Source organism: Leucopleurus acutus (genome assembly GCF_964270905.1).
Source record: "Leucopleurus acutus genome assembly, chromosome: 1".
In the NCBI taxonomy this organism is placed as follows: domain Eukaryota; kingdom Metazoa; phylum Chordata; class Mammalia; order Artiodactyla; family Delphinidae; genus Leucopleurus; species Leucopleurus acutus.
Window position 1 is genome coordinate 140,784,207 of NC_139142.1, and position 23,629 is coordinate 140,807,835.

Genomic DNA, 23,629 nt, shown 5'->3' on the forward strand with positions numbered 1-23,629 from the left:
AGGTATTTTATTCTTTTTGTTGCAGTGGTAAATGGGAGGGTTTCCTTAATTTCTCATTGAGTTTTTTCATCATTAGGAAAAATGATGTATAGGAATGCAAGAGATTTCTGTGCATTAATTTTGTATCCTGCTACTTTGCCAAATTCATTGATTAGCTCTAGTAGTTTTCTGGTAGCATCTTTAGGATTCTCTGTAGTATCGTGTCATCTGCAGACAGTGACAGCTTTACTTCTTTTCCGATTTGGATTCCTTTTATTTCTTTTTCTTCTCTCATTGCTGTGGCTAAAACTTCCAAAACTGTGTTGAATAATAGTGGTGAGAGTGGGCAGCCTTGTCTTGTTTCTGATCTTAGAGGAAATGCTTTCAGTTTTTCACCATTGAGAATGATGTTGGCTGTGGGTTTGTCATATATGGCCTTTATTATGTTGAGGTAAGTTCCCTCTGTGCCTACTTTCTGGAGAGTTTTTATCATAAATGGGTGTTGCATTTTGTTGAAAGCTTTTTCTGCATCTATTGAGATCATATGGTTTTTCTCCTTCAGCTTGTTAATATGGTTTATCGTGTTGAGTGATATGTGTATACTGAAGAATCCTTGCATTCTTGGGATAAACCTCACTTGATCATGGTGTATGATCCCTTTAATGTGCTGTTGGATTCTGTTTGCTAGTATTTTGTTGAGAATTTTTGCATGTATCTTCGTCAGTCATATTGGTCTATAGTTTTCTTTCTTTGTGACATCTTTGGTTTTGGTATCGGGGTGATGGTGGCCTCGTAGAATGAGTTTGGGAGTGTTCCTCCCTCTGCTATATTTTGGAAGAGTTTGAGAAGGATAGTTGTTAGCTCTTTTCTAAATGTTTGATATAATTCGCCTGTGGAGCCATCTGGTCCTGGGCTTTTGTTTGTTGGAAGATTTTTAATCACAGTCTCAATTTCAGTGCTTGTGATTGGTCTGCTTATATTTTCTATTCCTTCCTGTTTCAGTCTCAGAAGGTTGTGGTTTTCTAAGAATTTGTCCATTTCTTCCAGGTTGTTGGAATATAGTTGCTTGTAGTAATCTCTCATATTTCTGCAGTGTCAGTTGTTACCTCTCCTTTTTCATTTCTAATTCTATTGCTTTGAGTGTTCTCCCTTTTTTTTCTTGATGGGTCTGGCTAATGGTTTATCAATTTTATCTTCCCAAGGAACCAGCTTTATTTTTATTGATCTTTGCTATTGTTTCCTTAATTGCTTTTTCATTTATTTCTGGTGAATATGATTTCTTTCCTTCTTTATTATTTCTTTCCTTCTGCTAACTTTGGAGTGTTTCTGTTCTTCTTTCTCTAATTGCTTTAGGGGTAAGGGTAGGTTGTTTATTTGAGATTTTTCTTGTTTCTTGAGGTAGGATTGTATTGCTATAAACTTCCCTCTTAGAACTGCTTTTGCTGCATCCCATAGGTTTTGGGTCATTGTGTTTTCATTGTCATTTGTTTGTAGGTATTTTTTGATTTCCTCTTTGATTTCTTCAGTGATCTCTTGGTTATTTAGTAGTGTATTGTTTAGCTGCCATGTGTTTGTATTTTTTTTACAAATTTTTTCCTGTAATTGATATCTAGTCTTATAGCGTTGTGGTTGGAAAAGATACTTGATACGATTTCAATTTTCTTAAATTTACCAAGGCATGATTTGTGACCCAAGATATAATCTGTCCTGGAGAATGTTCCATGAGCACTTGAGAAGAAAGTGTATTCTGTTGTTTTTGGTTGGAATGTCCTATAAATGTCAATTAAGTCCATCTTGTATAATGTATCATTTAAAGCTTGTGTCTCCCTATTTGTTTTCATTTTAGATTATCTGTCATTGGTGAAAGTGGGATGTTAAAGTCCCCTACTATGATTGTGTTACTGTCAGTTTCCCCTTTTATGGCTGTTAGTATTTGCCTTATGTATTGAGGTGCTCCTATGTTGGGTGCATAAATATTTACAATTGTTATATCTTCTTCTTGGATCCATCCCTTGATCATTATGTAGTGTCCTTCTTTGTCTCTTGTAATAGTCTTTATTTTAAGGTCTGTTTTGTCTGATATGAGAATTGCTACTCCAGCTTTCTTTTGATTTCCATTTGCATGGAATATCCTTTTCCATCCCCTCCCTTTCAGTCTGTATATATCCCTAGGTCTGAAGTGGGTCTCTTGTAAACAGCATATATACGGGTCTTGTTTTTGTATCCATTCAGCCAGTCTATGTCTTTTGGTTGGAGCATTTAATCCATTTACATTCAAGGTAGTTATCGATATGTATGTTCCTATTACCAGTTTCTTAATTGTTTTGGGTTTGTTATTATAGGTCTTTTCCTTCTCTTGTGTTTCCTGCCTAGGGAAGTTCCTTTAGCATTTGTTGTAAAGCTGCTTTAGTGGTGCTGAATTCTCTTATCTTTAGCTTGTCTGTAAAGCTTTTAATTTTTCCGTCGAATCTGAATGAGATATTTGCTGGGTAGAGTAATCTTGGTTGTAGGTTTTTCCCTTTCATCACTTTAAATATGTCCTACCACTCTCTTCTGGCTTGCAGAGTTTCTGCTGGAAGATTAGCTGTTAATCTTATGGGGATTCCCTTGTATGTTATTAATTGTTTTTCCCTTGCTGCTTTTAATATTTTTTCTTTGTATTTAATTTTTGATAGTTTGATTCATATGTGTCTTGGCGTGTTTCTCTTTGGATTTATCCTGTACGGGACTCTGCGCTTCCTGGACTTGATTGACTATTTCTTTTCCCATATTAGGGAAGTATTTGAAGTATCACCTCTTCAAATATTTTCTCAGTCCCTTTCTTTTTCTCTTCTTCTTCTGGGAACCCTATAAATCGAATGTTGGTGCGTTTAATGTTGTCCCAGAGGTCTCTGAGACTGTCATCAGTTCTTTTCGTTCTTCTTTATTCTGCTCTGCAGTAGTTATTTCCACCATTTTATCTTCCAGGTCACTTACCTGTTCTTCTGCCTCAGTTATTCTGCTGTTGATTCCTTCTAGAGAATTTTTAATTTAATGTATTGTGTTGTTCATCATTGTTTGTTTGCTCTTTAGTTCTCCTAGGTCCTTGTTAAACATTTCTTGTATTTTCCCCATTCTCTTTCCAAGATTTTGTATGATCTTTATTGTCATTACTCTGAATTCTTTTTCAGCTAGACTGCCTGTTTCCTGTTCATTTGTTTGGTCTGGTGGGTTTTTACCTTGCTCCTTCATCTGCTGTGTGTTTCTCTGTCTTCTCATTTTGCTTAACTTACTGTGTTTGGGATCTCCGTTTCGCAGGCTGCATGTTCGTAGTTCCCGTTTTTTTTTTTGGTGTCTTCCCCCAGTGGCTAAGGTTGATTCAGTGGGTTGTGCAGGCTTTCTGGTGGAGAGGACTGGTGCCTGTGTTCTGGTGGATGAGGCTGGATTTTACCTTTCTGGTGGGCATGACCGCGTCCAGTGGCGTGTTTTGGGGTGTCTATGACCTTATTATGATTTTAGACAGTCCCTGTGCTAATGCGTGGGGTTGTGTTCCTGTCTTGCTAGTTGTTTGGCATAGGGTGTCCAGCACTGTAGCTTGCCGGTTGTTGAGTGCAGCTGGGTCTTAGCGTTGAGATGGAGATCTCTGGGAGAGCTTTCGCCGTTTGATATTATGTGGAGCCGGGAGGCCTCTGGTGGACCAATGTCCTGAACTTGGCTCTCCCACCTCAGAGGTAGAGGCCTGACACCTGCCGGAGCACCAAGACCCTGTTAGGCACCCGGCTCAGAAGAAAAGGGAGAAGAAAATTAAGAAAGAAAAAAATAGAATAAATTAAAGTTATTAAAATAAAAGATAAATTATTAAAAATTAAAAAGTAGTTTAAAGAAAGAATAATAATAAAAAAAGACAGCAACCAAACCAAAAAACAAATCCACCAGTGATAAGCAGCGCTAAAAAGTATACTTAAAAAAACAACAACATGAAAACGGACAGACAGAGCCCTAGGACAAATGGTAAAAGCAAAGCCATACAGACAAAATCACACAAAGAAGCATACACATACACACTCACAAAAAGAGAAAAAGTAAATATATATATATTTATTTATTTTAAAAAAAGGAAGAGAGCAACCAAATGAGTAAACAAATCTAGCAATGATAATAAACTCTAAACACTAAACTAAGATAATTATAAAACCAAAAACAAATTAGATGTAGAAAGCAAACCCCAAGTCTACAGTTGCTCCCAAATTCTACCACCTCAATTTGGGATGATTCGTTGTCTATTCAGGTATTCCAGAGATGCAGGGTACATCAAGTTGATTGCGGGGATTTAATCCTCTGCTCCTGAGGCTGCTGGGAGAGATTTCCCGTTCTCTTCTTTGTTTGCACAGCTCCTGGGGTTCAGCTTTGGGTTTGGCTCCGCCTCTGCGCGTAGGTCGCCTGAGGGTGTCTGTTCTTGGCCCAGACAGGATGGGGTTAAAGTAGCAGCTGATGAGGAGGCTCTGGCTCACTCAGGCCAGAGGCAGGGAGGGGTAGGGATGCGCGGCAGAGGCCAGCGTGATGTTGCACCAGCCTGAGGCGTGCCGTGCGTTTTGCCGTTCTGCTGTTCTGCCGGGGAAGTTGTTCCTGGATCACGCGACCCTGGCCGTGGCGGCGTGCTCGTGGGAGGGGAGGTGTGGATAGTGACCTGTGGCTTCTTGGTAGCTGTAGCAGCAGCCTTAGCGTTTTATGCCCGTCTCTCGTGTCCGCTCTGTGAGCCTAGGCTCGCACCCGTCTCTGAGCTCGTCTAGGCGGTGCTCTGAATCCCCTCTCCTTACGCACCCCGAAACAATGGTCTCTTGCCTCTTAGGCAGTTCCAGAGTTTTTCCCGGACTCCCTCCCGGCCCTCTGGCGCACTAGCCCCCTTCAGGCTGTGATCACGCAGCCAACCCCATTCCTCTCCTTGGGGTCTGACCTCCGAAGCCCGAGCCTCAGCTCCCAGCCCCCACCCGCCCTGGTGGGTGAGCAGACAAGCCTCTTGGACTGGTGAGTGCTGGTTGGCACTGATCCTCTGTGCGGGAATCTCTCCGCCTTGCCCTCTGCACCTCTGTTGCTGTGCTCTCCTCTGTGGCTTTGAGGCTTCCCCCCTGCCACCCCCCCCGCACTCCCCCGTCTCTGCCAGTGAAGGGGCTTCCTAGTGTGTGGAAACTTTTCCTCCTTCACACCTCCCTCCCAGAGGTGCAGGTCATGTCCCAATTCTTTTGTCTCTGTTTTTTCTTTTTCTTTTCCCCTACCCAGGTATGTGGGGAGTTTCTTGCCTTTTGGGAAGTCTGAGGTCTTCTGCCAGCATTCAGTAGGTGTTCTCTAGGAGTTGTTCCACATGTAGATGTATTACTGATGTATTTGTGGGGAGGAAGGTGATGTCTATGTCTTACTCCTCCACCATCCTGAAGGTCTCTCTCTGGACTGTGCATTTTTGATATCGTTCTTGCTGGGTTTGTGAGTTACTCTTTTTCTGCTTTAACACCATTTTCTTATAATACTCACAGGAGTATTTACCATTAAAATTAATGAAACTTAAGCTTCAGGGTTCTTCACTTTCATGGGTTCCTGTGAGTTCAAGAAATTCTTGTGAATTAAGGTGTTCTAGGTGGATAAAGGAAGCCAGGTTGCAGTCAATAAGCATTTCTGATAAATTACCAAAAGATTTCAGAAGAAGGAGGCTATCAAAATTGTATCTAGCAAACCTGGATCAATTTCTGAACATTCCTACCAACATCCCTTATTTCATACACAGATTTTTGGGAGGGGATCTTAGAAAAGGTGGCTGAGAATTACTGTCTTAAGGCAAGATATCAGAGTCAGAAAACTCTGAAAGGGGCCTAAATTTGACAATATTGGTAAGTCATTAGACTACAATACAAACTGGGTAAAAACAGAATATTTAGAGTATAAGAAATGGGGAAATGTCTACCAAAATAAAACTATAGAAACTTTGAAATTATTGTTTTGATTCCTACAGTTCCATTTGTTGACAGTTTATGTATTTTAGTATTTTCAATTTAAGGCAGTTTTTATAGCACAGAGCATTGAAATTTTATTTTATAAATGTGGAAAATATTCTTAGCTGAAAACTTCCTAATAAACTTTTATTCTCGCTTTCAGGCGCCTGATCACAGATTCAAAAGTTAAATTAAAGTATCAGCATTTAATAACAAATAGCTTTGTAGAGGTAAGTGATCGCATAAGTTTTCCTTCTTTAAGTAAAAGGAATTCTGTTTATTAATAGAAATATCAGTTTGTCTTATGTAAGAAACACCTTTACAGTAACTTCAGTTTTTGTCTTCATTTATGAAGCATACCAAAATACCTTTATTCTCAAAGGAATGTGATAAACCAATAAGTAGATGTCTTTTCATCGATCTTGAGCTTTGAAAATAAAATTATTTTATAGTCTTCCTTTTTCCCTAGCAGAGAATTTTAGCTGATTATTAGTGATGTCATGTTTAATCATGTTGGGCCCTCTAACCCTGCTATATATCTCTGCTTGTTTTACCTTCCATTACCAGTAAACTTCGTTTAAAAAGAATTATGTAGTGTTTTTTTGTTTGTTTTTATCAAATATGTCTTAACAGAAGTTGGCAAACTATGGCCTGCCTGTTTTTGTAAATAAAGATTTATTTGAACATGGAGTTTTATTCTGTGACTGCTTTTGAGCTGCAGTGGCAGAGTTGAGTCGTTGCTAAAGAGGCCATATGGCCCACGGAGCCAAATATCTCTACTTTCTGGCTCTGTGTGAAAGAAGTTTGCCAGCCCCTGTACAAGAGCACCAGTGTAACTTGGTATTTCAAATTCTAGAATGTAATTTTAATTTTTATTAGAGATTAAACTGAAGGTCATATCTTCTAGAAAATAGCATTTTTTAGGAATAGTATATTTTTTGAAATGGTCAATAAACTTGAGTTCTGATGGACTGTTCCTTGAGCCATGTTTTGTCTCATAATAAAAATACTTCAAAAGTTATATTTCTTTTGATGAATTAAAATGGAATCTTTGCTGGGGTTTAGGCACTGGCTTTTGTTCTTAGAAGAGCTTTCTATGGTCAAAGAGAGAAACTCCACGTGTATTCCTCAGCTTGTTTCATACTATTCTATAGCATGTAAACGCCTTCCCTAAGTAGAAGCGTATCTTGTATCTTTTAAAATTGCCCTGAAATAGAACCATAGACAAATTGATGCTTGTTAATGATCACATAATGGTGATCATTTATTTTAAAGTTCTCAGTGGGATTTTGAAGATAGAATAAGAGATAGGTTATATATTTTATAATACCAGGTCTTCAAGGGATGTATAATCTTAGAAGAACAGTACGTCCAAAAGCATTGCTGTAGGAGACTAAGTATTGGTGGCTGGTATTTTTGTGTCGGTGACACCATCCCCACTTTGTGATAGTGAGGAAGTAGTATAAATAATTGCATGGCGTACTGGAAAATCTTGCATCATGATTTAATTTGCTGTCATTTTTTATGTTCCAACTTGTATTTCAGTGCAATCGACTGTTAAAGTGGTGTCCTGCCCCAGATTGCCACCATGTTGTTAAAGTCCAATATCCTGATGCTAAACCTGTTCGCTGCAAATGTGGGCGCCAGTTTTGGTAAGCAAGTGATTTCTTAAATTGGAGTACTGCACATAGCTTTTCTATTTATTTTTGTTAGTAAAATAGTAGAAAAAAAGCAACTGTACCCCAATTTTAAAAAAAGAAAAAGAAAAAAAATAGTAGAAAATATTCTTTATCTGAGGTAGGTGGGTGATGTTGACTTTAAATAGTTTGTATTTCTTTTAAATAAAAATTCGATTAAAAAGTCACATCTTAAGATAGTTTTTCCTCTTTGTTGCTCTAACTTTTGTATTTATTTTCTTATGGGAAAAAAAAAATGCGGCTGTAATCACATTCTCTTGTGTGCTCCAGTGGAACGTATATGGCAGCAAATTTAAAGATCTGGGACAAAAACTCAGTTCTTCTCATTTCTTTTTTTTTCAACTTTATCTGTTTTATATTTATATATATTATATTTATATTTTATATATTATATTATTACATTATTTATTGTAAATTTTAAAAGTTCTCATTTCTGATTGCTTATTTTGTCAAATTATGTTTGGTTCCCTTATAGCTCGTGATCTGTTTTCAGGTTCTCTCTTAGGAAATAAAATACACAGTTAGGTGTTTTGTTTTGTTTTTATTTTTTATTTATTTTTGCTGTACGCGGGCCTCTCACTGTTGTGGCCTCCCCCGTTGCGGAGCACAGGCTCCAGACGTGCAGGCTTAGCGGCCATGGCTCACGGGCCCAGCCACTCCGCGGCATGTGGGATCTTCCCAGACCGGGTCACGAACCCGTGTCCCCTGCATCGGCAGGCGGACTCTCAACCACTGCGCCACCAGGGAAGCCCTTATTTTGTTTTTAATTTCCTTTATTCTGACAAGTTTAATCTTATTCCTAAAAATATGCAGAAAATTTGGAAAGATAAAACTTAGTTGATAGATGTGCTTTCTTTAACTAAGAGTTCTTCTATGGGGCCCCTGGCCACAGCTTTCTTGGTAACCTGGATTCCTGGGAGTGCTATAGCATACTCTTTAGCCTTTGAATTTTAGGTTCAGTTTAGCAGGGAATTTCCAATATCACGTATTAGAGAGTGAAGATGATCTTCCATTCCCTTATGGATCTTTTAGGAATGAGAAGCCAGTCAAGCCAGGGGGCTCTGTAACTAACAAATAAACATTTTATTGATATTCCGTATCATTATTCTTTTTTCTCCAAACATCTATAGAATTAGACATATACATCATTAATACTAAATATTTCCAAAAAGAGTAGGTAAACTCATAGAGATTAAATTTATGTAAAATACATGCTATTTTGGTAAAGATTAAATATGCATTATTGTTTCAGAGTTTACCCTGTAGACAGAGGGTAGAGTCTGATTCCTTACCTAGTTTCAAATATACTTTTAGTATGAAATATTTCAAATACAGACTTAAGTATAGAGAATAACGAGTACTTACATAGTTACAACCCAGCTTAATCAGAATCAGTATTTTGTTTGTTTTTGTCTAGAAATAAAGCCTGACAGGTACATTTGAAGCTTCTTTTTTTTTTTGCGTTACGCGGGCCTCTCACTGTTGTGGCCTCTCCCGTTGCGGAGCACAGGCTCCGGACGCGCAGGCTCAGCGGCCATGGCTCACGGGCCCAGCCGCTCTGTGGCATGTGGGATCTTCCTGGACCGGGCACGAACCCGTGTCCCCTGCATTGGCAGGCAGACTCTCAACCACTGCGCCACCAGGGAAGCCCCATTTGAAGCTTTTTGATGTTCCCTTCTCCATTCCATTCCCCACGTTCATCTCCAGAAGTAACCATTATCCTGACTTCATTTAAACTGATGTAGCACTTTATTCTTCTTATTTGCAAGGGATTTTTAGTATTCCCAAATTACTTGATTAGCTAATTAATCAGCCATACCATGGTTACTTTTTCACAAGCATTTGTGTTTATTCTTAATTTATACTTTTTAAACAAATGTATATACCTTGTGCCTAGAAAACAGAAAGGGATTAGCAGTTAATATAGTCTTAGAGAATATGTAGACATAGTCTTTTGCTTTATACCTTGTTTGGTACAATTTATCTCTACTGGCTGAGATTCATTTTTTTGGATCATACAGAGATATGACTTGTTTGCTTCCCACATATTGCTTACTGTGCATTAGTACTGAAGTATAGAATTACCCTACAAAGTCATTCTTTAACTCTTCATTTGGAGTGTTAAATAAAATATTTAATATATACCTATGGTAAGCGTTGGTTGAAATTTAAGTTCAAATTATTGAACATGATTTCATTTTGGTTTCAGTTAGATAGTGGTTGCAGCAAGGAATTATACATATTAAAAACTATCAGAAAAATACAAATCTAACTATACTGATTTTTTTGTCTTTACAGTTTGGTAGCTATTTAAATAGTCATCTGTTGTGAAATTGTCATCATAGAATATCTTCATGCTTACAAGTCATTGCTCATTTCACACACAGACACCCAAATATGTGTTGGTCCCAGTACTAAATGCTAAATAATTTACTGTAGAACAAAATAGGCATGGTTCCTGTCCTTGTATTTTGCGGTCACTAGAAACTGGTGAAAGTATTGAGGAACTGTAAAGCATGAAGTTGTTTGTTTGTTTACTTTACTTACAGTAGGTAGGACTTAATTCTTTTAACTCTTGTGTCACTTAACAGCTTTAACTGTGGAGAAAATTGGCATGACCCTGTTAAATGTAAGGTGAGTTTGCCTGGCATTTTCATTTTTAAATAAGGTAGTAGAGTACTTCTAAGACTTAATGACTGAAAGCCACAGCCCACAAGTTTGTTATTTATTCATTAGTAAATGGAAGATAGTATTTTGCCCTTTTTATTTCAGGTGATGTTTGCAAGTATTCAGGGAACATTCCTTAGGAATAAAGTCATCTCCTGATTATTATCAAGATAATGAGGGTTAAGGCACCTCCCTTGGAAGGCTTTGTAATTAGCTAAGGGGAATGACACACCTTGCAGCTGTGCCTCTCCTTGAGTTCTAGGTTCCCCACTTAGCTTCAGCCAGAGAAAGTTCTCCTTTGGTTGATTTTTTATGTACCTGGACTGGATATGAGAATCACAGGATTTCTTGGTTTAAAAGGTAGTAAACCCAGTGATAGTCTTATCCTTTGGTTTTTACATTTAAGCTTGACTGTATTTAAGCGTTGATGTAATTTGCTATCCTTGAGTCTTCTGTTGTACTGAAAACGGTTCCTGTTTTCAAACAGTGGTTGAAGAAGTGGATTAAAAAGTGTGATGATGACAGTGAAACCTCTAATTGGATTGCAGCCAACACAAAGGTTGGTATTTTCCTTCAGTAAACTCTTGGTATTGAAACGGATAAGGATAGGTGTATCAGCATTAGCAAAAGTAGTAAGTTTACCTAATAAAGGGCCTTGTTTTACCTTTTTCTTGATTAAGGTTTACTTTTTATTTTCAGAATTATTGCCTATTAATAATTTGCCTTTGTTTTACTGTTTGAGTTTATTTTATTGATTACTATAGTGCAATATGCACGGTACTCTGCTGTAGAAGTTTTCTTCTATCAGAAAAGCAGTAGTTGATAATTTTTCTACCCTGGGGTTTGATAATATCTTTTCATACTGTTCTTGGCTGCCTTTTAGTATACAAATGTATTATAGAGTTTTTTTCCACCCAGCTTTTTTTTTTTTTTTTAACTAGGCTATATTTCTGCCTTTTAAAATCCCCAGGGTTTAACTTCTAAGGAGTCATTCTTTAGGGCAGTGTTCAGTCAGAATAACCGAGTAACTTCTTATTATGTAACTGAATTGGGCTTAACAAGTTTAACATGTTAAACTTCCAAAATATGATTTATTAAGAGACTTGAATCCTGAGAAGTAGAAGCTTTGGGGTAATATGAGTATCCTTGATTTTTTGGTTTTTATTTTTTGAATAACATTGGTCATGATACTAGTTTCAGAATTCAGTATCTTTATGCCATGAACCACTTCTTTAACCCTAGATTAATGTCTTACAAATGCAGATAATCTTGAGCACCCTTCTTTTCTATCACTAAGTATTAAGTAAGCATTTGAATCCGAACTGTGTACCCAGCTAATTTCTTTTTTTTTTTTTTTGTGGTACTCGGGCCTCTCACTGTTGTGGCCTCTCCCGTTGCGGAGCACAGGCTCCGGACGCGCAGGCTCAGCGGCCATGGCTCTCGGGCCCAGCCGCTCCGCGGCATGTGGGATCTTCCCGGACCGGGGCACGAACCCGTGTCCCCTGCATCGGCAGGCGGACTCTCAACCACTGCGCCACCAGGGAAGCCCCCCAGCTAATTTCTTAGTAGAAAATTGTGTAAACGTTCAATCTTACATCCTATTCGTATAGGAAGTGACTTGGGTCATGGATAATAGGGCTATTCATGGGCTATTCATTTTTATTATTGTCTTTCATATATGAAGATGATGTTTTAAAGACAATTGAGTTGCTTGACCAGAGTTAGTTACAGCTTTGCGCTCTTCCATCACTCAATCTCAGGATACTGATAAGAATGAGTGCTTAAATGATGAAGGCCAGCACATGATTTTATACCATTAGTACCCTGCTCTACCCCAAAAGATTAAAATATATGTATACATTTCTATCTCCCAGAAAGCATTAGCAGTAAAACAGTGAGTCCTGTGGCATAAAACAAATGCCCACATTTTTGAGGAATGTAGTTTTGAAGTTGATATTTCTGTACTCTCTAAAACCATCATGATAAACATACCTTATGGCACTCAAAAAAACCTAACTATAATGTCAGGAAGTGGTTGCTTTTGTTGTTTTTTAAAAACTTTCCTGGTAGCCAAGCATTCTTTTTCAAAAATTGAAGATTTCCCCACCAGAAATGTTCATTAAAATCCCAGAATCTGCTTTCAAACTAGTATTTAGAATAGGGCAGTTATATTTTCCCTAAGTAGATTGATTAAACTGTAGCCCTCTTTCGGCATCTAGAAAAATCCCCAAATACTCTAAATCCCCAAGATGTTTAAAATAGGGAGTATAGGCTTGAATATGTTTTGAGTTTGTTTAGAAGGTAGAATATTAAGCAAGAATGGCAATTTGTAATAACAGATTTATCTACTTGGCAGTTTTGAGATGAAACTGAGGAGTTTTTCTCCTGAGGCATTTCAGAAGCTTATTTTTTTTATTAGCTTTTTTAAAGGATTTGCAAATTGTTGTTATATTAAGAAATTAATACTTATTAGTTAATTATAGCTAAGAAATATAGAATGAAACAGATATATTAGGCCTGGAATTTGCTCCTTTGGGAAAATGTAGTATGTTTTTATGTGAGTGACTTCAAAAATTTGATTGAAAATGTATAATTAAATATTGCTGTACTGACCTATTGAATTACTATAGTTTATGGGTAGTATAGTCTGTTCACAGTAGCTGAATTGCAAGCAATATAATGGGTGATACTCTCGCCCCGTTATGGGAGTAACAGATGTCAGATACAAAAATGTACAACAAAATCCAAGCTTTACATCTTATAGTTTTATTAAAAATAATGAGTAAGTTTAATTTTCTAGATTTTTCAAGAGAAAAAAAAAGTGCCTGCAGGGTAATAACTTTGGCTCATTACCAACCGAGAAAATGATACAGTCTTGGAAAAAAGAAAAGTGATCTCTGTAGCACAATTGTAAATGGACCACAAGAAAGTTGGGAAATTCAGTAGCCACAAAAAGAATTTACCAGTCTTGCTTGCCTGATTCCTGAGGCCAAATTGCTTGGGTTTGTATCCTGACTCTACCATTTGCTACCTGTGTGACCTTGGACTAGTTTCTTTAAAATTTTCTTAGTTTATTCATCTGACAGATGGAAATAGGAGTAGGGCCACTATAAAGATTGTGAGTTAATGCATATAAAACACTGAGTACAGTGTGTGGGATACAGGAAGTACTCAATGATTATTTCTAGATGACACTGGAAGGATATATTATATTCACATGGAGAAAATGTTTAACCTCCCATAAAACTATTATTAGTATGTGTTTGGTTAAAAGTACTTAAAATGTTTTTGTCTCCCAAACCCACTAAAACAAATCCTTAAGTTGTTAATAGCCAGTAATAATAACTCATTTTCAATGGTACTTATTAAGTGTTTGACACTGAGTGCTTTACATGTATTAATCACAATAAATGTGGTATTTAAAATAAACCAAATCTAAAACTGGCTTCTCCTCAGTGTAGCATTGACACCAACTTTATAGTTTCTCTTCATAGGAATGTCCCAAATGCCATGTCACAATTGAGAAGGATGGCGGTTGTAATCACATGGTCTGTCGTAACCAGAACTGTAAAGCAGAGTTTTGCTGGGTGTGTCTTGGCCCTTGGGAACCACATGGATCTGCCTGGTAGGTTGGGGAAATGAAGGGAAGAACATGTTCACATAAGTATGTGATATATCTGCCACATATTATGAATAAGGTTTCTACCTCATGAAAATCACCATTTAGATAAATGAATACAGTGTGTGATCAGTGTTAAAAGTATATGCAAGATATCCAGAGAGAGAGATTAATAAGGCTTATCTCACAGATCATATAACAGTTGAGTTGAACTTCAAGGAGGACTAAGGATTCATTTGTTTAAAAAGTGGTAGGAATAACAGGGCAAAAAGAGCCGCATGAACAATGGTAGAATGATGTGAAAGTACATGACTTATCCAGAAAAGAGTTGCATTGTCTAATATGTCTTTCTAGATAATAGTTGAAAACTAAGAGACTTGGCAAAACCCCTTCCACAGTTGTGTTTTAGTTACCTTGCACCGCCATTAGACAAAAAATTTGTTCCAACTTTAAAACTTGGAAAAATTGCCCAATGCAATCCAGATTGTTAGCCTCTCTTTGAAACATAGGAACAGGCCTGCATTTCTGTTTGGCAGAAATCACCTGGAATCGATTAGTAGCCCTTTAGATGGAGCCTTTACTTTGCAGTTTGTTTTCCCAAGACCGGAGCTTATTGGCATTTTCATATATCATGATGGCACTAGTCACATTTGGTAGCAATATATACCTTTGTTCCAAGTACGTTTCTTATCAATTTGGGAAAAATGCAAGTTAGATTGAGGATGCCTTGATGCATTTTTCTCAAAATGAGAAAAATGGGAGCTAGCACATCCCCCTGGTAAAAGTGGAAATATTTTTGGGTGTTATAGTATGCAAATTGCCTGTTTCATTCATTTGTATTACTTGCCTGTCTCCTATTGTTGTTGAGTGTGTGGCCGCTCAAATTGTGGGGAACAGGAAAAGAGAAAGTAGGCTGGGACCTAAAGTAGTTTGGACATTATCAGAAGGATTTTAACTGGGAGTGACAAGATTAGATCGTAGTTCAGATGAGAAGGTTCTGTATTATGTGTTTTACTTACATACGTTATCTGGACATTGTGACTGCTTTGTAGAGCGCGGGTGGGAGGGGAAGAAATTGCAAGTTCAAGACAAGATGAGGAGGATCTGAACTTAAGACAGTGGCAAGTCTTCCCTTTTAGATTCATTAATTAGAGGAATAGTAAGAGGGATTATTTGTCTGAAATTAATTCTGAACCAGGTAAAAACTAATTGCTTAGATAGAAGTAAAGAAAGTGATTTTACCACTGTCAGAGCCAAGGAAAGGTATTTGGGGTATAGGTATTCTAGGTTTTAGGAGGTCAAACTGGAGGATTAGAGTGTTCCTGGAAACTAAATTCACTCAAATTTGTTTAAACAAGCCTAGTGAAGGGGAGAGGGAATAGGAAAGAGATATTAAAGAGACTCTGTGTGTGTGTAAGGAAATCTCTGATCACAACTCAAATTTTCAATGAGCTGTATTGAAAAATGGAAAGGGTACAAAACAAATGATGGATACAGAAGAATGAAGAATGGCCTGGACCAGGGGTGTCAGAAATGTTGCCTGTGTCTTTAACATTGCAGGTATATCATGCTGTGCTTTCTTGTTTAAATCTGAAAGTGCCTCAGAAATCTTCAAAAAAGCATTCCAAGTAGCACTATCAGTCATCTGAGTTAGAAGTATAGATGGGCCCTGCTTGCTTTCTTGGCCTTAAAATTCTTAATGTTGGCAGATTAAAGCCCAGAATGACTTGAGGCTTAAAAGTATCTAAAAATATCAAAAGGAAAGTATAAAAGGATGTAACAGATAGAAAGAAGAGGTGTTAATAGTTGACCAGTAGAGGGCAAGAAGAGGCAGTCTTTGGGCTAACTTGAGTAGAGTAATTATTGGTAAAAGAGGATTATAACCCAGGCTGGGGGAAAATTAATAAGTCTCCTGACTCAGATGATTTGTGATCTGGGTTACTTTAAAAACTTCAAGATGAGATCAGTGAGCCATTGTTGGTTATTTCTGAGTACTTACGGAAAATGGAAAGGTACCAGAGATTGAGAGCAGACAGAATGTAATCCCAAATTTCCAAAATTTCTGATTCCACAAGCTGCATATGAACCGTATAACTTAGTTTTTCTCTTATGTGAAATTCCAGAATCAAATGGTATTATTAGGTTGATGGATTAGGGAATGTTTGGTAGATTTCAGCAAGGTATTTCATTGTGGACTGAGAGGTTTGTGGCCTAGGCTGTGAATACAGACAGGGAGGTTTGGGATTAATTGAATGACCATTTCTTGGAGTACAGATAATAGGTTTGTGCCTTCTAGTGGAATGCTTTAAAGGTTTGCTGAAAGGCTTTGTCCTCATTTTTTTATTCACATCAACTGCTTTTATATACTGCTTTTCTGGTCAGTTGTACTAATGATTTTCTTAAACTAGTATAAGAATCTTGTATACATTTTGGGGTAACATCAAAGAGGGATATTGACTATATAAACCATTATAATCCTGAAGGACTTGGCAAGCTGGAATAATGAATCCAGTTTAACAAGATTTACATTAAATTCAAAATTCTTCTAAGACGATCACTGTTAAAAGACTCTGAAGACATGAACTCACTAGTTAAGAGCATGGGCCTCAGTTGCCAGATGGGCATAAGTTTAGTTTCCATCTCTGAAGCTCTATTTTTGTGACCTTAAATATGTTGCTTATCTTCTCTTCATCTGCTCAGTGAGGATAATATTTCATAAGGTGCTTGAGGGGATTAAACGTGATAGTACAGTTGAAGTCCTTAGTAAGTTGGATGGTATGTAGTTAACACTCAGTAAACATCAGCTGCTCCTGTAATGTAGGTTCCCATAAAAGAAAACAGAGGAACAAGGGAAGTGCCAGTTTTATACATCTCCACTCTGAGCTGACCTCTCTAGGAAGATTCAGTGATTCTTGTAAACTGTAATAGCATATAAAGCACATAGCACACAGTACCTGTTACATAGCAGTCTGTCAGCAGTTGGTTTTCTTTGGTGTATACAAGTGAAAATAAGGTGAGTAATTCTGGAAAAACTGGGAATATTTGGCTAAATAACAGACAGCCTAGGAGATGAGGTGATCTCTTTCTTCAAAAATTGAATTAGAAGTTCAAACTACAGTTGGTAAGTGGAAGTTCTAGAATAACAGTGTTTTCTAATGATTGTCGGTAAGCTGATTTGAATGGACTGCCTCAGGAGGTGGAGAACTGCCTGTTACTAGTAGAGAACTGACACACTGTTATGGAAAGGATTCAAACACTAGGGGTGTGTGTTTGTTTTTTTGCGCCTCAGTTTATCTGTGTAAAGGAGAGTATTGGTTCTAAGTAATCTCTAAATCTAGGCTAAAATTCTGTGATTTGTTCCCTTTTCATTGATTTATGGCTTTATGGAATCCTCTTCACTTACTTTAAGGTACAACTGTAACCGCTATAATGAGGATGATGCAAAGGCAGCAAGAGATGCTCAGGAGGTAAGTACATTTATTTTCAAACAGTTGAACAGGAATATGCATTTTATGTTGATGAGGGAATGATTTAGCTGGAGTGTTCAGTTCTGAAAGATTTGTTGAAATGACACTCCAGTAAATACTGGGTATCTGTGTACCTGTAGAGAGGGGATCTTATGCAAAATACCTATCAGGAGTATTCCTATTTATAAGTTTGTTTGCACTTTTAAAATTAATCTAGCACACTTTCAGGTTTCAGTAGTCTTCAGTATCAAGACTTTCCCTTCCCAGCAAGGAGACTAAAGAACAATATTTGTTAAATGGCACTGCTGCAATTTATATGCAGTCTTACTTCTTTTAATTAATTAATTATCTCATTGTTCATCAAGAAGCTCTAATGATTTTAGGTGAGCTGATCTGGAATGAACTGTCTCAGGAGGTAGGGATTTCCCTCTTACTGGATAGGGAAATAACCCACTATTGTAGTAGAAGGGATTCAAACCCTAGGTGTGGATTAGATTCGGTAACACTTTTAGTTCCTTTCAGCCTGATAATTCTGTCATAATTGTAGAATCCTGGAATTTAATCATTCCTTACATTCATCGATTCTGTGTTGGAATTCCCCAGTTGTCCCCCAAAAATCTTTTTAAATGGCTCGTCTTGCCAGGATGCAATCCAAAACAAAACCTGTTTGTTATTGTTTCACTTTTTAAATGCTTCTTTTAAATTTATTATAATTTAAATTACCATAAATACAAAGGAATATATTTATATAACCTAGGCAGTCATATTACAGACATTCAAAATATTTGTGATCCTTTTAAAGGAGGAAAAAAAAACCCCACAAATTCCAATGTTGATTTAAATTTTATTTATTATAATACGACTTAAATATGTTTAAACATAAAACTAGCTTTAAACTCTTAAGCAACTATACAACCAAATCAAGAAGACCACAAAACCAGTGGAACTCAAGTTAAAACTAATTTGACAGATAAGTTATTTGCTGAAATTAAATTACTGTTGTCAGACCAGGTTTTTAAAATTTAGGGTTACCCATACTACTAAGTGCCATGTGATAATTTGTTCTCCCACCAGTTTTCTATATCTCACCTATTGCACATTTACCCCTACAGTGCATCAAAATTTGATTTGATCAGAATTTATCATTAATATATTCTTTTATCACTTATTATTCTCAACTCTGGTGCAGTTTAAGTAATCCTGTTTGATGCCAGTTTTAGCCATTTCACAAATGTAAGACCTGAAAATGTTGATTCTCATAAGTTCATTCATATGGCCCGGAGTGTTTGTGTTTTCTTTAGGTTATTATCAGATTTTTAATACTTAAACATTCCATGGTCTGTTTAAACCAGATCATTTGGCACCCCTACTCCAGTTTTGTCTAGCATCCTTAGACTCCAGTTGGAGAAACATCACCCCATGTAATCTTTATATACAAAACTCTACAATGACAGTCATGCTTTTCCTACCTCCCATTTGGAATCAATTCTACTGCTGCATTTTTATCTAGCTCAGTTTGTCATTGCATCTCCTTCTGTTTTGGGTTTGTTTGTTTGTTTTTAAATCTTAGCCCTCATGGCTTTCTGCTTCTGTTTTAAGCAGTCACAGTTGTTTTAAATGCTGAAGAGACCATAAATTTTCCTAAAATTTTCTTCTAATTTTGATAATATTTTTTGAGTCCATAGAGAACTGTTCTTTTTCTGTTATGCTGCATTACATTTTTCCTAATAACCATGTTAGACTTTTAGCTTTTACTTATCCTGAATGAAGAGTAGTCTAGTTAGATCTAGCCAGAATATGATATTTGCTGACAACAAAAAGTATATGGGTTATCCTTGGCCTTACCTGGTCTGCATTTGGGTACTGGTAGAATCCCTTTCTGAGGTCCACAGGGAGGGTGGATTATTGAGCATAGCTTCTAAGCCCTGCTAATGTGTAGATGTAGATGCTAGAATGCATTATTTTTCTAGCTCATTTCTTTTGGACTAAACTAGAATCTTCTGATCCTTTGGGTGTACAGGGAAAAATTTCATATGAGTGCCTGTATTTGTTTGTTTATTTAAGTGGGAACCATACCTCCCAGAATGGAGCACACCATTGCACACATCTAGCATATTCTTTCCTCACTTCCCCTACTTCCATACTCAGGCCTAGTGTTTTCTGGGAGTTGTAGTTCTTAAAAAGTACTAGAAGGTTGGCACACAATACAGAAAGAACATAGATGGTACTTTGAGTGCCTTGGAAGGATGTTACCTGTGTTGTAGAAAGTTGTTGACTTAATATACTATGCCACAGTTATGACAGGGGTGGACATTTGAATTTTCTTCTCTTTCTTTTTTTAATTTTTATTTATTTTTTTGGCTGCACTGTGCAGCTTGCAGGATCTTAGTTTCCTAACCAGGGATCGAACCCAGGCCCCTGGCAGTGAGAGTCCTTATCACTGGACCACCAGGGAGTTCCCTGAATTTTCTTATCTACTAGACTTTCTTTCTTTTCATATTAGGTGCTAGAGATAACAAGATTACTTTCTTTTTTTTTTTTTTTGGCCAGCTGGGCCTCAAGGCTTGTGGGATCTTAGTTCCCTGACCAGGGAATTCCCTGAATTTTCTTATCTACTAGACCTGTGAGTTGCCAGATAGTAAATATTTTCAGCTTTGCAGACTATATAGTCTGTTACAATTACTCAATTCTGTCCCTGCTCTTGAAATGCTGACTCAACCATAGACTTAAAAGAGTGGGCATGGCAGTATTCCAAGTTAACTTAGTTTACAAAAAATAGGCAGCAGCTGGATTTCACTCACAGGCCAGAGTTTGCCTACCCCTGTTCTAAGCAGTCAGGTTGTTGTTTTGTTTGTTTTTCCAAAGTGTTTTCAGGATACTGATTACATTTCTCAATCCAGATTCTGGCATTTGATTAAAAATGGGTCTTATTTGCAGTGTTGGTGTGGGTTTTCTTTCATGTTGATTTTATTTCTTTTTTTTTTTCATGTTGATTTTAAAGGTATTTTAGTGATGCAAGCTGTTTGAGAATTGTTGGTCACATTAAATCAAATGCTGATCACGTTAAGTCCTGTAACATACATTTTAATATGTGATTTAGGTTTTCCATTTCATCTTGGGAATTTGACAGGCTTAAAAATATTAGTGCTTTGGGGGGAGATAAAATGCCAAGCAGTTTATTTTCTACATATTATAATTTTAGATATAATTGGAATAATTTTCCATCGTGTAAGCATTGATTTAAATACCTACCTGACTGCTGAAATAATATGGCTTGTGTAGGTTTTTTGAGATGTTTCAATGTTGCATGATACTGGATCATGTGATTGGCTAGTTATGTGGTTCAGAGATAGTATTTCTAAGCAAGAGACCAAGCATAGGGCCTAGTAGTATCTGTGCTGTTAGTAGGCTTTAAGGCATGAGGAGAGGAAGAGGAGGTGATAGTAAAAGAAAAGAAATATGTATGTGTGGTAAGAAACCCTTCCATGGTGGTTGCATTTAACAAGCATTTATCATTTTCTGCATATTAGGTGCTAGAGATAACAAGACTCCTTTTTTTTTTTTTTTTTTTTTGGCCAGCTGGGCCTCGAGGCTTGTGGGATCTTAGTTCCACCAGGGATTGAAACTGGGCCCTTGGCAGTGAGAGCAGAGTCCTAACCACTGGACGGCCAGGGAATTCCCCCAAGATTACTTTTTTAAAACTGTATCTCCTCTAGAGATTTACAGTATAATGGGAGAGACCTATGTGAATTCTTTTTGCAGTATGATAAATAATATAAAACAAATTTAGACCTGATATTTTATATATATATATATTTATATTTTTGTAATACTTCATGTACTTTAAAAGACTCTTCATAAAACTGTAGTACCATAATTATGTTTGTATATATATTTATTGTATTATTTTATAATTATACTATATTATATACTTAAAGCAGTACTTTGTTAATATCATCAACTATCCAGTGTTCAAATGGTCCCCATTTATCTCATAAACTTTCTTTTATAGTTGGTTTAAATCAGGATCCATACAGGTGCACAAGTTGGATGTGATCCTCTAATCTATAGGTCCTTTCAGTTTTTTGGGTTTTTTGGGGTTTGTTTTTCTTCCCTTGCCATTTGTTTGTTGAGGAAACTAAGTTATTTTTCTTGTAGAATTTAACACATTCTGGATTTGCTGATTGCAACTTCCTGGTTTTATTTAATAGGTTCTTCTATCCCTGAATTTCCTGAAACTGGTGGTTAATTCTAGATAATTTAATTCAGACTCTATTTGGGGAGGGGTGTGGAAAGAACACAGAACACTTAACTGGTGGTACTGTATAGCTTCTGTTGCATTATATTAGGTCTTATATGATGTCTGGTTGCCTCTCTTTTGTTTTCTACTTTAAAATATTGATGTACCTTATTACATACCACAGAACAGAGCTATCCAGTAGAACATTCTGTAATGATGGAAATGTTCTTTATTACCACTATCTAACGTGGTAGGCACTGACTGCGATATGGCTGTTGAACACTGAGGAACTGAATTTTTTACTTTAATAGCCACCTGTGACTAGTGGCTGCTGTATTGGAAAGTACAGCTATAGGACATTCAAAAAATATTAAATAACAAAGGTAGCAGTAGATGTCTCTTTGTTCCCGATTTTAGCCTAAATTCCTATACCGTTTCATCAGTAAATATGATATCAGCTTTTGTGTATGTATAATACATTTGTTATAATTATGTGACCTTAATTTTTCTTAATGGGACAGCGATCTAGGGCAGCCCTTCAGAGGTACCTGTTCTACTGTAATCGCTATATGAACCACATGCAGAGTCTACGCTTTGAGCACAAACTATATGCTCAGGTGAAGCAGAAAATGGAAGAGATGCAACAGCACAACATGTCCTGGATTGAGGTGCAGTTCCTGAAGAAAGCAGTTGATGTCCTCTGCCAGTGTCGTGCCACACTCATGTACACTTATGTCTTCGCTTTCTACCTCAAAAAGAATAACCAGTCCATTATCTTTGAGGTAGGAATAGTTACTGAGTGGGGGAAAAAACCACCTGTGTGTCATAGGACTACTTGCCTTTCATAGATAAGATATATAGAGTTTTAAAGCTTACTCTCTGCCCAAAAATGTGGATTAAAACTTTAGTGTTAAGGGCTTCCCTGGTGGCGCAGTGGATAGGAATCTGCCTGACAGTGCAGGGGACACGGGTTTGATCCCTGGTCTGGGAGGATCACACATGCCGCAGAGCAACTGGGCCAGTGCGCCACAACTACTGAGCCTGCGCTCTAGAGGCCGCGTGCCACAACTACTGAAGCCCGCGTGCCTAGAGCCCATGCTTCGCAACCAGGGAGGCCACTGCAATGAGGAGCCTGCGCACCGTGGCGAGGAGTGGCCCCTGCTCGCCGCAACTGGAGAGAGGCCTGCGCTCAGCAACGAAGACCCAACGCAGCCAAAGATAAATAAAAATTTAAAAAATTAAAAAAGAGAAGTTTCGTGTTTATTAGGAAGATACAAGAAATTTAGATTTCTTGCTGTAAACTACGTTCAAAGTGATGTGGTTTAGCCAGCTAGTGATTTCGTGTGCAGGCTCTGGAATTAACCCTGAATTTGAATCTTGACTTCATCACTTTTTAGCTCTGTTGACTAGAAGCAAATTACTTAACCTCGTCTATATCTCTATTTTAGCATGGGGATAATTTTTCTATAAATGTTAAGAGGTTTAAGTGAGACAATCCATGTTTAATGCTTATGTAACACCTGGCACGTCATAAATTCTTTCAAAAGTCTTTATTCAGGCAAAACTAATACATGGTATTAGAAGTTAATATGGTGCTTGCCTTTTGTGGAGAAGTAATGACTAAAAGGGGGACTTTTAGCAGTAGAGGTTTTTCAAGTAGAGATTCTCATTTAAAATTGATGCATGCAACATTGATGTTGATAGATGGCTGGGTAATAACAGTGACTAGTAGATGGGAATTTATATGGGTAAATATATAGAACTAGCCATAGTAGTAAAGGATAACAAAATTTTAATCTTCCATACAGTGTTCTCTTATAAGAAGTAGATATCTAGCTAGATATAAAGAATAATGGGTTTCTTATTTTTCCTCAAGCTTTAGCCAATAGCAGTTTTCAGAACTGGAAGATTCCAAAAACTTTTTCTTATGTCCTTTCAGATTGTCCTTAATATTCTTCCAGAGGTAATGGATAAATCTTTAGTTTTTTAATGTTTAAAAA

The 23,629-nt window shown here is 37.2% G+C and overlaps 1 protein-coding gene across 1 annotated transcript in view; it reads left to right on the plus strand.

Annotated features, from left to right (window-relative positions):
* The window catches only part of ARIH1 (ariadne RBR E3 ubiquitin protein ligase 1), a 121,182-nt gene that overhangs the window by 91,934 nt on the left and 5,619 nt on the right, over nt 1-23,629 (plus strand). Inside the window, exons 6-12 of the mRNA XM_082862183.1 lie at nt 6,103-6,169; nt 7,485-7,591; nt 10,228-10,270; nt 10,791-10,862; nt 13,798-13,928; nt 17,332-17,389; nt 22,151-22,411. Coding sequence (XP_082718309.1) covers nt 6,103-6,169; nt 7,485-7,591; nt 10,228-10,270; nt 10,791-10,862; nt 13,798-13,928; nt 17,332-17,389; nt 22,151-22,411 — 739 coding nt within the window. The remainder of the gene's footprint in view (nt 1-6,102; nt 6,170-7,484; nt 7,592-10,227; nt 10,271-10,790; nt 10,863-13,797; nt 13,929-17,331; nt 17,390-22,150; nt 22,412-23,629) is intronic.